The 13,421-nt window shown below is 58.2% G+C and overlaps 1 protein-coding gene across 1 annotated transcript in view; it reads left to right on the top strand.

Annotated features, from left to right (window-relative positions):
• The window catches only part of PHF2 (PHD finger protein 2), a 51,750-nt gene that overhangs the window by 30,231 nt on the left and 8,098 nt on the right, over positions 1-13,421 (top strand). The window contains exons 13-20 of the mRNA XM_014534201.1: positions 1,352-1,443; positions 3,420-3,509; positions 6,046-6,414; positions 7,315-7,434; positions 7,991-8,109; positions 10,122-10,300; positions 10,433-10,503; positions 11,315-11,481. Coding sequence (XP_014389687.1) covers positions 1,352-1,443; positions 3,420-3,509; positions 6,046-6,414; positions 7,315-7,434; positions 7,991-8,109; positions 10,122-10,300; positions 10,433-10,503; positions 11,315-11,481 — 1,207 coding nt within the window. The remainder of the gene's footprint in view (positions 1-1,351; positions 1,444-3,419; positions 3,510-6,045; positions 6,415-7,314; positions 7,435-7,990; positions 8,110-10,121; positions 10,301-10,432; positions 10,504-11,314; positions 11,482-13,421) is intronic.

The following is a 13,421-nucleotide window of genomic DNA, read 5'->3' as shown; positions in this document are numbered from 1 at the left end:
ACCCTGGGGCAGACGGAGCACTGTCTGCAGGAGGCTGCCCACGCTCCTCAGCCCCGGCTCGGTCCCCCTGGCTGGGCCTGTGGGGCTGGACTGGACTCTGGCCTGTAGGGCCATCTGGTGTTTCAGAAAGAGTGCTGCCACGTGGTCCCAGCCTGGCGTGCCTTCTGCTTGGTGGCCGTGGCCTCATGTGGATACTGACAGGGCTCAGTCGGGACATCCAGAGGCCTGGGGGGTCTGGCTGGCCCTGGGCCACCAGCTGAGGGACTCCTGAGGCATCCCCGCTGTGTGTGCCTGTCCGGGTCCTGTGGGGGCCCACAGGGAGGGGTGGGCTCCAGCGGGTCCCTGACCTCCGAGGACATGGTGCCCTCAGTCCCAGGCCCTGGCAGGCCAGGCCGTGGGTGCCGGGGCTGCGCCGACCCCCAGGTCCGCAGCCTTTCCGCAGCCTCGTGGGGCACAGAGGACCTGTGCTGCCGTGCGCTCCTTTCTCAGCAGAGCCTCTGGAAGCTGCTCTGCTGAGCAGAGTGGAGCCCACCTATTGGGACTCTGGTTTGGGCTTTAGTTTCTCAGAAGAGAAAGCTGAAAATGTTTCTTAATCTGAGCCGGCCAGGTTTCATTGAAATTTGTCCATTGAGCCCCAAATTCAGAGCTCTGAGCTATATCGTGGCAGAGGGAGCACCCTGCCCAGGGGGGCGTGGTGGGAGGCGGGGTGGGGCGTGTGGGTGGAGTCACAGCGGGCACTGACTGACAGCCCAGGAGGACTCTGGCCAGCCGAGCAGTGCTGGGGTCCCCAGCCGCTCTGCCTCAGGTCCTCTGTGAAGGCTCATAGCATAGCTCTCCGGGGCCAAGAGGACGGAGGGAGCTGCCTCCTGCCAGGCAAACAATCACGGTGGTGTCAGCTCTCCGGCAGCTGCTCTGTCCCTTTCCCACGGGCCTGGCCCCGGCCCCCAAGGGCATCTTGGTGATGGGCCCCAATGGGAACTGACCCCCCTCCCTGGTGTCTCAGCCGTGCAGGGGGCGATGTGAGGGGGGGCTCAGAAAGCACCTAGGGATGCTTGGTGCGCACAACGCTGACCCCTGGCTGAGGTGGACCGGGGACCAGGCCGAGGGAGAGCCGGGCCACCTGTGTGAGGCCTGAGTGGGGACCGTGCGAGGCCAGTTCTGCCCTGAGGGCATCCTGGATGCATGTCCCCCAGGTTCCAAGAGGAACCGTTGGCAGTTGGGCAGGTGGCAGTGGGCGGAGGCCTCTGGAAGGTCTCCCACCCTCCACCCCACCCTGGGTGTGAAGTTGCCTGTGGGCGGCAGGTAAGGACCGGCCGCGCCCCCCTGAGCTCGCCTCTCCATCTCTCCCCAGGTTCTCACAAATCCGGGAAGCAGCTGCCCCCTCATTTAGTTCAAGGAGCTAAAATTCTCAATGGTGCTTTCAGATCATGGACAAAAAAGCAGGTAGGCCCGGTGCCAGGCGTGGCCCGGGGTGGGGGAGGATGGCAGGCGGGAAGCCATCCCAGGGCTCATCTGCCTTTCCGGGGAACTAGTGTCTGAAGAGTAGGAGGTGCCAGCAGCCCAAGTCAGACAGCTGAGTGTGGGGTGTGGAAACAGGGGAGCCGCTTCCTCCTGGGGCCTGGTCTAAGGTGGGGCGGGGGGGCCTGGAGATTGAGGGGGCAAGGCTGGTGGTAGAGACAGCACTGAGTGAACCCAGGGAGAGAGGCCAGGGAGTGGGAGGACCCTGAGCAGCCACTGACTGGCTGGCCGAGTGTTACACTGTAGGCAGGAGAGACGGACTCCCTCTCAGCCCGTCCCGGCCCAGGCTCAGCTCTATCCAGCTTTGCTCTTCCTCCTGGGACTGCCCAAGGCCACCTGCAGGATCACTGTCCTGTGCCCCCCACTGTCCTGTGGCCCCTACTGTCCTGTACCCCCACGTCCCCCACTGTAGCACTGTCCTATGGCCCCCACTGTCCTGTGCCCCCCACTGTCCTGTACCCCCACTGTCCTGTGGCCCCCACTGTCCTGTGGCCCCCACGGTCCTGTGCTCCCCACTGTCCTGTGGCCCCCACGGTCCTGTGCTCCCCACTGTCCTGTGGCCCCCACGGTCCTGTGCTCCCCACTGTCCTGTGGCCCCCACGGTCCTGTGCTCCCCACTGTCCTGTGGCCCCCACGGTCCTGTGCTCCCCACTGTCCTGTGGCCCCCACGGTCCTGTGCTCCCCACTGTCCTGTGGCCCCCACGGTCCTGTGCTCCCCACTGTCCTGTGGCCCCCACGGTCCTGTGCTCCCCACTGTCCTGTGGCCCCCACGGTCCTGTGCTCCCCACTGTCCTGTGGCCCCCACGGTCCTGTGCTCCCCACTGTCCTGTGGCCCCCACGGTCCTGTGCTCCCCACTGTCCTGTGGCCCCCACGGTCCTGTGCTCCCCACTGTCCTGTGGCCCCCACGGTCCTGTGCTCCCCACTGTCCTGTGGCCCCCACGGTCCTGTGCTCCCCACTGTCCTGTGGCCCCCACGGTCCTGTGCTCCCCACTGTCCTGTGGCCCCCACGGTCCTGTGCTCCCCACTGTCCTGTGGCCCCCACGGTCCTGTGCTCCCCACTGTCCTGTGCCCCCCACTGTCCTGTGCCCCCCCACTGTCCGGTGGCCCCTACATTGAATGTTAACACCTTCACTAGCTCCTATGCAGCAGCTGTTTTCCGACAATGGGGGCCCCAGAGAAGCAGCTTCAGACTTCCCTTGGAATGTTGCCTGGGTTGTGGGGACAGAGCGAGGGCAGGGCCCCATCAGCCTGGGCACTGTCTGTGGCAGCGTCCCGTCCCCCAGAGGGGAGCCAGCACTGTCTGAGCAGGCCCTCAGGAGGGGGTGGGGCCAGGAGGGAACACCTGTGTGCTTCTTGCTTCTCTCACGAGTGGGCCTGGTGGGTGGGTGGCCAGTGCCCTCCCAACGCTGTCCTGTGGCCACATCTTCTCTGGCCTTAAGGCTTAGAGTGAGCCGTGCACGGCATCCCTCCTGCCTCACTGCAGCAGGTGGCCAGGAGAGCGGCCTTGTGTCAGGAAGAAGACAGCCCACATTCACTCCATAGCTGGTGGTGGCTTTGGGTACCTCGTCCTCTCGGGGACTCAGTTCTCCATCTATAGAGTGGGGTCATGGCAGAGCTTTCTTGTCAGGGCAGTGTCTGGCTGGAGTGGGCTAATTTCTCCAGCGCCCCATGCAGGCAGCCCCTGCCCCATGCCTGCCGGGGTAGTGGTGGGTCCTGGCCCAGTAGGCAGGGCAGGGCAGGGCCTGGTGGGACAGAGAGGATTAGTCAGGAATCAGAGGCTGAGCATGCTTGGGCCCCTGTGGGTGGGAGGTGCAGGGAAGGTGGGCGTGGCACAGAGGGTGGGCATCCACGTCCAGACTCAGTGGCTGACCCGTTGACCTGGTGCATGGCTGTCCTGCAGGCTTTGGCAGAGCATGAAGATGAACTCCCAGAGCACTTCAAACCCTCGCAGCTCATCAAAGACCTTGCCAAAGAGATCCGGCTCAGTGAGGTAGGGCTGACTCCGGCCCGCTGGCCCTGGTCATGGGAGGCCTCTCTTCTCTGGCCCCGTTTAGGGCTGCCTGTCAGGAATGGCCATGTGGTCACCTGCAGGATGTGGGCTCAGACTCCTAGGCCCCGGCTGCATCTCCTGGTGGGAGTTTAGGGAGTGAGAGGTGGAAAGGGGGCTCCTCTGCAGCTCCCGGTGGGCGTGAGGGAGGATGATTCCAGCCCTGCCAGGGGTACCCACCAAGGAGGTAGAGGAATCAGGTAGCTGATGGTATAGATGAATGTGGCCATGGCACATGCATAGTGCAGACGTGTCACACAGATGGTATAGACAGGCAAGCATGTCACATGATGGTGTAGATGGATGTGCTGTGTCATGTGGATGGTACAGAGAGATGTGTGTGTATCACACAGATGATGGTGTAGATGGATGTGCTGTGTCATGTGGATGGTAGAGATGGATGTGAGTGTATCACACAGATGATGGTGTAGATGGATGTGCTGTGTCATGTGGATGGTAGAGTTGGATGTGAGTTTATCACACAGATGATGGTGTAGATCAGCCGTGGGCAAACTACGGCCCGCGGGCCGTATCCGGCCCGTTTGAAATGAATAAAACTAAAAAAAAAAAGACTGTACCCTTTTATGTAATGATGTTTACTTTGAATTTATATTAGTTCACACAAACACTCCATCCATGCTTTTGTTCCGGCCCTCCGGTCCAGTTTAAGAACCCATTGTGGCCCTCGAGTCAAAAAGTTTGCCCACCCCTGGTGTAGATGGATATAGCCATGTCACACAGTGATGTAGATGGATGTGCTGTGTCATGTGGATGGTAGAGTTGGATGTGAGTGTATCACACAGATGATGGTGTAGATGGATGTGCTGTGTCATGTGGATGGTAGAGTTGGATTTGAGTTATCACACAGCATCCCAGTCCTCCTTGGCTTAGGTGAAAGATTCTGTTTTCTAAAACTGGCCATAGCAATTTGCCTGGCCCTGTTGGTGATACAGCCTCCACCTGACTCTCCTAGGACATTCTCCCTTGGAACCCATCACAGCAGAGGAAGCCCAGACTAGCTCGCATAGAGAGACCATGCGGGGAGCCCCATGTTGAGAAGAGTCTAGACCAGTGATTCCCAAAGTGGGCGCTACCGCCCCCTGGTGGGCGCTGCAGCGATCCAGGGGGGGCGGTGATGGCCACAGGTGCATTTGTTTTAACTTTTTTTGTATTACCTTTCTATTCTGAGTTCAATAAATAGTTTCATAATTTCAAACTTCAATGTTTCTAATTTACACCTTTCTTTACTATATTTTACGAAAAAGGTAGAAACATTAATACATATATCTTTCTGTTTAATTGCTATTAAAATTTTAAAAAAATTAATTTCCAGGGGGCGCTGAGTAATATTTTTTCTGGAAAGGGGGCGGTAGACCAAATAAGTTTGGGAACCACTGGTGTAGATGGATGTGCTGTGTCATGTGGTTGGTAGAGATGGATGTGAGTGTATCACACGGATGATGGTGTAGTTGGATGTAGGCATGTCACACAATAGTGTAGATGGATGTGCTGTGTCATGTGGATGGTATAGAGAGATGTGAGTGTATCACATAGATGATGGTGTAGATCAGTGATGGCGAACCTATGACACGCGTGTCAGAGGTGACACGCGAACTCATTTTTTTAATTGATTTTTCTTTGTTAAATGGCATTTAAATATATAAAATAAATATCAAAAATATAAATCTTTGTTTTACTATGGTTGCAAAAGTAAAAAAATTTCTATATGTGACACGGCACCAAAGTTAGGGTTTTTCAAAATGCTGACACGCCGAACTCAAAAGGTTCGTCATCACTGGTGTAGATGGATGTGCTGTGTCATGTGGGTGGTACAGAGAGATGTGAGTGTACACACAGATGATGGTGTAGATGGATGTAGGCATGTCACACAGTGGTGTAGATGGATGTGCTGTGTCATGTGGATGGTACAGAGAGATATGAGTGTATCACATAGATGATGGTGTAGATGGATGTGCTGTGTCATGTGGATGGTATAGAGAGATGTGAGTGTACACACAGATGATGGTGTAGATGGATGTGCTGTGTCATGTGGATGGTACAGAGAGATATGAGTGTATCACATAGATGATGGTGTAGATGGATGTGCTGTGGCATGTGGATGGTACAGAGAGATATGAGTGTATCACACAGATGATGGTGTAGATGGATGTAGGCATGTCACACAGTGGTGTAGATGGATGTGCTGTGTCATGTGGGTGGTACAGAGAGATGTGAGTGTACACACAGATGATGGTGTAGATGGATGTGCTGTGGCATGTGGATGGTATAGAGAGATGTGAGTGTACACACAGATGATGGTGTAGATGGATGTGCTGTGGCATGTGGATGGTATAGAGAGATGTGAGTGTACACACAGTGGTGTAAATGCATGCTCCTTCTCTGCTTGAGTGTCTCCCATGGCCTGGGCCATGATCCCCTTCTGACAGGAGATGGTTGGTTACCTCTTTCCTTTCCTCAGAATGCCTCCAAGGCTGCCAGACCAGAAGTGACTTCTGCGATCTCCTCGAATGAGGTCTGTTTTGGGGACCGAGAGAAGGAGGAACCTCCATCCCCCATTGAAGCCAGCCCTCCTCGCTCCTTCCTGGAGAAAGTGTCCAAAAAAAAGACTTCCAAAACCATGAAGATACCCAAGCCATCCAAAGTCCCCAAGCCCCCCAAATCTCCCAAGCCCCCGAAGCCCCCCAAATCACTGAAGCTCAAGGATGGGGGCAAGAAGAAAGGGAAGAAGTGTAGGGGGTCAGCCTCGCCCACCATCCCCAACCTGGACCTGTTGGAGGCCCACACCAAGGAGGCACTGACCAAGATCGAGCCGCCTAAGAAGGGCAAGGTGAGTGGCTGCCCTCCCCACCTGTAGTCAGTTAGCCTGCAGACGCCTCTGGGGCCAGGCCTGTGGGATGGAGCTGCAGCTGCCTGTTCTTGTGCCTGGGACCCAGGGCAGATGGGCTCTGCCCAAGCTTAGTGTGGTGGGCAGCTGGGGAGAGACCGTCCTGACAAAGGCAGCAGTGTCTGTGCTGGGACAGGGTGGCAGCATGGAGGGTCACCCCGGGGAGTGAGCTGGCTGAATCTTCCCGGGACCTAGACATTGGCTGAGATCTGAAGGTGAGTGAGGCACCAAGTGGAGGGCAGTGGGGAGCAGGAGGGAGACTGGCAGTGGGGGCCCGAGCCCCTGTGGGCAGCAAGAGAGGCAGGCCTGGCCCTGAGGACCCACAAGTTTAATCAGAAGGTCTTAAATAATGGGCTTCAGGGGCCATGAGTTTCTGAGGCCAGGTCTCATTGAGTGATTTGCTGCTGGCGGAAGGCTGTCAACCTTCCAGGAGGTCTGCGACCACCCGGACCAGTGTTGCAGGGCTGCAGTGGGACACCTGGTTTCCCTTGCTTATGGCAAAGAGAGTAGATGAATGAATGAATGAACAGATGGATGATGGAAGAAAGGAGGGAGGGAGGAGGAAAAGAAGAGCAGGTGGATGGATAGTTGGTGGATGGAAGGGTGCGTGGATGGATGGATGGATGGATGGGTGAGTGCATAGGTGGTGGATGGGTGGATGGATAGATGAATAGAAGGGTGGGTGGATTGATAGTGGATGGATGGATGGATGGATGGATGGATGAGCTGCTGCATATGGGCCAGGAGGAGAGAGGGACTCTGTGATTCTTGTTTTGTCCTGTAGCCTAAGGTAGCTCCCTGCCCTCCCATGTCCACCACTGAGTCGTGGCTGCTGTTTTCTAGGCCACAAAGAGCGTCCTGAGTGTGCCCAACAAGGAGGCAATCAGCACACAGAACGATGTGGAGAGGCTGGAAATCCGAGAGCAAACTAAGAGCAAGTCAGAGGCCAAGTGGAAGTACAAGGTGAGATGTATGCCTGTGGGCGAGCATGTGTATGCACCTGTGTGTTTGTATGTGCATGTGCACACACATGTTTGTATGTGCACATGTGTGGGCATGCATGTGTGTGCATGCGTGCACCTGTGTGTTTGCATGCACATGTGGGTGAGAGTCTACTTTCAGGGAGCGCTGCATTTATGAGAGGTGGTGTGTGGGGGCGTTTGTGGGCTTGGTGTTGTGAGCAGAGGTACATACCTGTTCTTGTAGGGCATGTACAACTGTGTGTCCACCTGTCCCCAGGTCAGGTCTGGGTATGTGTGTGACCTTGGAGGGGCCACTTCCCATGGGGTTGTTATGGGAGCATTCTGGCCTGAGGCTGAGCTGCTTGCCCTTTGAGTTGACTGATGGCATTGCCCTCCTTCACCCAACCCTGGGCTGAGCTCACACTCCCAAGACAGGTCCTACAGGTCCGTGGGTCCCTGGATGACGTGTTCAGAGGGAGGAGGCCGGTTGGTCCCACTGCCTCTGCCCACTGGAATCCTGTGTGGGACTCAACAGTGGTCCTGGGTTTGCTTTTCAGAACAGCAAACCCGACTCCCTGCTGAAGATGGAGGAAGAGCAGAAGTTGGAGAAGCCTCCTACATCAGGGAACAAGGACACCAAATTCTTATTTTCCTTCTCCAACAAGAAACTTCTGGGGTACGTGATGCTCCTGGCAGGAGGGGTCACAGTCACACACACACACATTCCCAGACCCCCTACATCACACACCCTGCACACCCCTTCACACACATCACACACATCATACACATGCACTCACGCCCTGCACACCCCTCCACACACATCATACACATGCACTCACACCCTGCACACCCCTTCACACACATCACACACATCATACACATGCACTCACACCCTGTACACCCCTCCATGCACAGCACACCCCTCCACACACGTCACACACATCATGCACATGCACTCACACCTTGCACACCCCTTCACACACATCACACACATCATACACATGCACTCACACCCTGTACACCCCTCCATGCACAGCACACCCCTCCACACACATCACACACATCATACACATGCACTCACGCCCTGCACACCCCTCCACACACATCACACACATCATGCACATGCACTCACGCCCTGCACACCCCTCCATGCACAGCACACACATCATATACATGTACTCACGCCCTGCACACCCATCTACACACATCACACACACACACATGCCCCCTCCACACACATCACACACATCATGCACATGCACTCACGCCCTGCACACCCCTCCACACACATCACACATACCCTGCAAACCCCTCCATACACACCCTGCACACACACACTTACCTGGAGGTCTCCTCAGGAGAAGCCCCTTCCTGGACTGGCTGACATCACTGGGAATACCCCTTGAGCGGGCCACGCCGGGCCGGCCCCTCCTCTGCCTCCTAAGCCAATGCTTGTGTGGATGGGGAGGGACAGCAGTGTGTGTTGGCAGGGAGGGAGGGAGGGGAGAGCGTGATTGGGTAGATATTAGCTGAGTGCTGTTTGGGGCAGAGGACGTAGTGGAGGTCAGGACCCTGTCCTTGGAGGCCAGAGGCCAGTGTGGGGGGCAGCGTGAACCCAGTACTCTCAGATCCACCTAAAATTATGCCTGTGACAGGGACTGTGGGTCCTTGTGTGCCAAGGGAGTTGAGAGGGCTTCCAAGAGGAGGTGACCTGAGCTGAGACATTGGGGTGCCAGCCTGGGAGTGGGTGTGTGGTTTCCAGATGGTGGAACAGGCCCGTGTCTGCTGACAGCATGCCAGCCCAGCCCAGTGCCAGGTGTACGGGACGGGCTTCATGCCCCCTGAGAAGTCTCACTGACTGTGGGCCCACAGGTTGCTTGCTGAGTCAAGTCCAGGTTGGGTGCCCCGAAGCCAGGAAGCAGATACATCGCAGCAGAATGGGCCCCTTTTCTGTGGTGGGCCTGTTTCCTCACCTGCGAAATGGGAGGAGAAAGCCACGCCAGGTGGCGGAGCAGTGGGGCGGGGCCGGCATCTGGTGACCAGGTGGGGCCGGGTAGGCAGGCCCGTTATTCCCAAGAACTCACGGCCACGTGCCGAGGACGCTCGGTGAGCAGGCGGGAAGGGTCTGGTCTGCGGCCCTGTCGCCCTGACCTCATGGCTCTGAGCTCGTCCTGGAGAGCTTCTGAACGCATTCACTCTGGGACCCACCATGCTGTAGAGCGTTTAGAAGTGCGGGAGAGGAAGGTGGACATGACTCTGTAACCTCATCACACCTGTGTGTGTGGTGTTACCTGGCTCATACCCACACCCGCAGGCTCGCCGGTGGTCAGCCTCTGTGTTTCTACAGTTGGGAATTAGAGCTGTAGCCAAGCCTCTGTCTCCCTAGGCCCAAGCCAGTGGGAGACTGCGGCCAGAGCTTGCGGGGCGGGCAGAAGGAAGGCCATGCTGGTCCAGTGGCCAGGGTGGGGCAGTGCAGGGCACACCCTGAGACAGCTCAAGGAGAGGCCTTGCGTGGGCGGGGAGGGCCAGGCCATACCTCGTGAGCTGTGCGCTGTCCTCGCCGGCCCATGGGAGCCGTGGGATCTGGCAGTGTTCGGCATGACTGCTGACCCTCTGCGCCCGTGGCGGAGTGGTGGGGCACTGGCTGGGCCATGTGGACCCCCACTGACCAGTCCACTTCTGTCCCAGCTCCAAGGCCCTCAAGCCACAGCCGAGCCCAGGGGTGTTTGGGGCCTTGCAGAACTTCAAGGAGGACAAGCCCCAGCCCGTTCGGGATGAGTATGAGTACGTGTCGGATGACGGGGAGCTCAAGATTGATGAGTTTCCCATCAGGAGGAAGAAAAATGCCCCGAAGAGAGACCTGTCCTGTAAGTTGGGGGGACATGTGGAGGGGCAGACCCAGCCCTGTAGGGCCATCCTGCAGAGGGTGGGTGTCAGGCGTGGCTGGCCAGAGCGACCCTCTCAAAGCCACCACCAACTCCTGTCTGCTTTGGTCTCAGTCTTACTGGACAGGAAGGAGCCGCTGCCCACACCTGTTACGAAGCCAAAGCTGGACTCGGCGCTCTACAAGGTGAGCTCCTTCGGAGACCCGGTGGCTGTGGCCCGTGCACTTTCTGCTTGGGGTGCAGCTGAGTGTCTTCATGTGCCACCCTCTTCTTGGAGTTTTTGTGGGGAGGCTGGCTGGGCGCCAGCAGTGGGGATGTGAGCCCAAGGCCTTGCACAGAAGGGGGGAGAGCAGGTGCAGGGTGTGGAGGGTCTGCAGGTCTGTGCGAGGGGTGGGCCTCAGGAGCGCCCAGCCAGATGCCATGAAGACGATGCCTCATTGACCCCGAGGATCGGGTGCAGAGCAGGGCTGGACCCGCTGGGGGACTAAGTTAGACGACTGGTAAGGCCTCATCCAACCACGAGGTGGCGGCTGTCTCCAGTGAGCCTGGGGTCTGCATGGGGGTCTCCCCTGCTGCCCGGGGAGCCCGGAGTTTCCCCTCAGAGCCTCCTGCCAGGACTGGTAACTGGAGCCTTGGGTGCGGGGATCCCTCCTGTCTGCTCCTCACCTGACCGCGCTGGCTCCTTTGTGCCTGTGCTCAATACCGGGGCTCCTGCGTACGGTCTTGGGGCCCAGGGTTCCTCTGGGAAACAGTGCTGGGCAGGATGGCACCAGGTCCTTTGCAGGCAGGCTCCACAATCCCGATGGAAAACCCCAGTAACCCCCCGGGGCGTCCGGCCAGCCAGCCCCACATGCTCCTCACAGGTTGGGATCTTACATTTTTTATTTTTCCTTATTTTATTTTTTAATTTTTAAAAACTTCTTTTTTTTTGTCAAGGGGAACGGTAGTCCTGTCGCTCCCCCCAGCTCTGTTCTGACCAGCTCCCCATCCCCACAGCCGAGCGACGACTCCTCCTCGGATGAGGGCTCCCTGCGAATCGACACGGACACCAAGCCCACCCGCAACGCCAAAGTGAAGAAGGACGGCGGGGGCTCGGCTGCGGGCATCCTGGACCTGCTGCAGGCCAGTGAGGAGGTGGGCGCGCTTGACTACAATCCCAACAGGTAGGCCTGGGCCAGCGGTGGCGAGGGGCGTGGGCCGTGCGGGGATCTGAGGTGGGGCTCTGTTGGCTGTGGCAGTTTGCACACGGGGGGCTCACGTCGCAGGAGCCCACGCCCCAGGGACTGGGTAGGCAGAGCAGGACCCCTGCCTGGCAGAGGGGGTGCCGGGCAGTCGGGAGGCGCATGTTTGCTGGCCATGCGGGTCCTGCATGACTGCGGGGTCTTGATGGAGGGCACAGAGCTCCGAGGACAGCGGGTCCTCCCCACCATAGTTCCAGGTGCCAGGCAGGGAGGCGGCTGAGAAGTGATGGCGGGTGGGGACTGTGGCAGGAGGAGTTGGGGGGCAGTGGAGGGGCTGCCGTACCTGGGGGACCCTCTGGGGAAGCAGTGCCCGGGCAGACACCTGCCAGGCGTCAGGGCTGCTCCCGGCTGGGACCTACAGCCATCTCTGTCTTGTCACTTTCTGAGTGCCATAAACATAACGTCAGAAAATTTCCATGGTGTGCACCCGACGTCCGAGTCAAGGGCATGTGATGAGCCTCTCTGAGACCCAAGGCTGCCTTCTCTGCAGAGGCCTCACCCTGAGGCCCGGGAGACAGTGGCTCAGAGCACAGAAGTGAGCACCTGCCCCCTGAGGGGCTGAATTGGCACCAACGGGGGCAGACTGTCCTTGAGTCTAGATGTGCGGCCTGTTAGCTGGGTCGAGCCCTCTCACGGGGTTGGGGATGCTGTCCTGTCCTGGAGCCCCGAGATTCTGAGCTGACGGGCAGGTCGTCCAGGGTGTGTATCCATCATCTCAGACCAGGTGGCCCTTCCCGCCCAGGCCTGACCAGTCCGATTCTCTGATTCAAGAGAAATGGATTAATCTGGGCTTTGCATTCGATGAAGGGCTGGGGCTTGTTTCTCTCTCACTCCCAGTTAAATTTTGTTTTTAGGCATTTGGGGCAATTCTCCTCCCCATCCCCCCACCCCAACATGGAATTTCTACAAGTACCGTAGAGCTGAGGCCTATGCCCCCTGTAGCCTCCCACTCAGGGACCTTAGCCACTGTGGGGAGGTCTCCCCTTCTTGTACTCAAGACAGCAGCAGATTCCTGCAGCATAGATGGGGAAACAGGCTCAGACAACTGGCTCAAGGCCACTCTGCTAGGAGGCAGCAGAGGGAGGACCAGAACCTCCGTCTGCCTGGTAACAGAACCGAACCTGGGGCACCAGGAAGGTTGATCTTGCGGGGTGGTGTCATCCAGGCCAGCGTGACTTGGCCTGAGGAAGCTGGGGCCCGTGTGGCCTGCGTGATGCCCTCTCTGTCCCCCAGATCTGCCCTCCACACATCCCCCTCTCCTCCGAGTCCATGTTCCCAGAATTGAGGTCCCACTGCTGCGTGAGTCTGTGGAGGCCACAGGCCAGGCCCACCTTAGATAGAGGGGCTCTCGGAGGTGACTGGGGCTTAATTGAAAAGGGCTCTTGCTAATCAAATGGACGTATTTTCATTCATAAGTTACTATTTTTTGTGCAGTGTCACGCCCTCTTACGGGGGTGGGCACAGGTTCCCTGTCAGCTTTAAGGGGTTTCTGTGGGTGGGAAACCTAAGCCCCTCGCTGCAGGGATGCCCTGGACCTTTGCCAGGAGAAGGCTGGCTGTGAGCCCTTTCCTGGAGGCCCCATGCCCCTTTGGGTGCCTTTTTCTGAGTAGAACTGTGGCGAGCCAACACCTCAGTACCCGGGTGGCACTCTGACCTGGAGAGAAGCCCTAGACACCCTGGGCTCCTGCAAGGTCCAGGGAGAGACCCCGGGTTGAGGAAGACGGGCTGGTGCCCAGGACTCGCTTGGAGCTGGGAACACAGGTGCCTTGGCTTGGGCTCCCGACCGGCCTGGCAGGCCCAGCTCCAGGAGGGCCGTGGGTCTGCGGATGTGCTGCCCACACTGCACACGTGTGTGCAGGGCC

The sequence above is a fragment of the Myotis brandtii genome, unplaced genomic scaffold (genome assembly GCF_000412655.1).
Source record: "Myotis brandtii unplaced genomic scaffold, ASM41265v1 scaffold1260, whole genome shotgun sequence".
NCBI classification, from domain to species: Eukaryota; Metazoa; Chordata; class Mammalia; order Chiroptera; family Vespertilionidae; genus Myotis; species Myotis brandtii.
The sequence above is the reverse complement of the archived record's forward strand: the minus strand, read 5'-3'. Positions and strand labels throughout refer to the sequence as shown.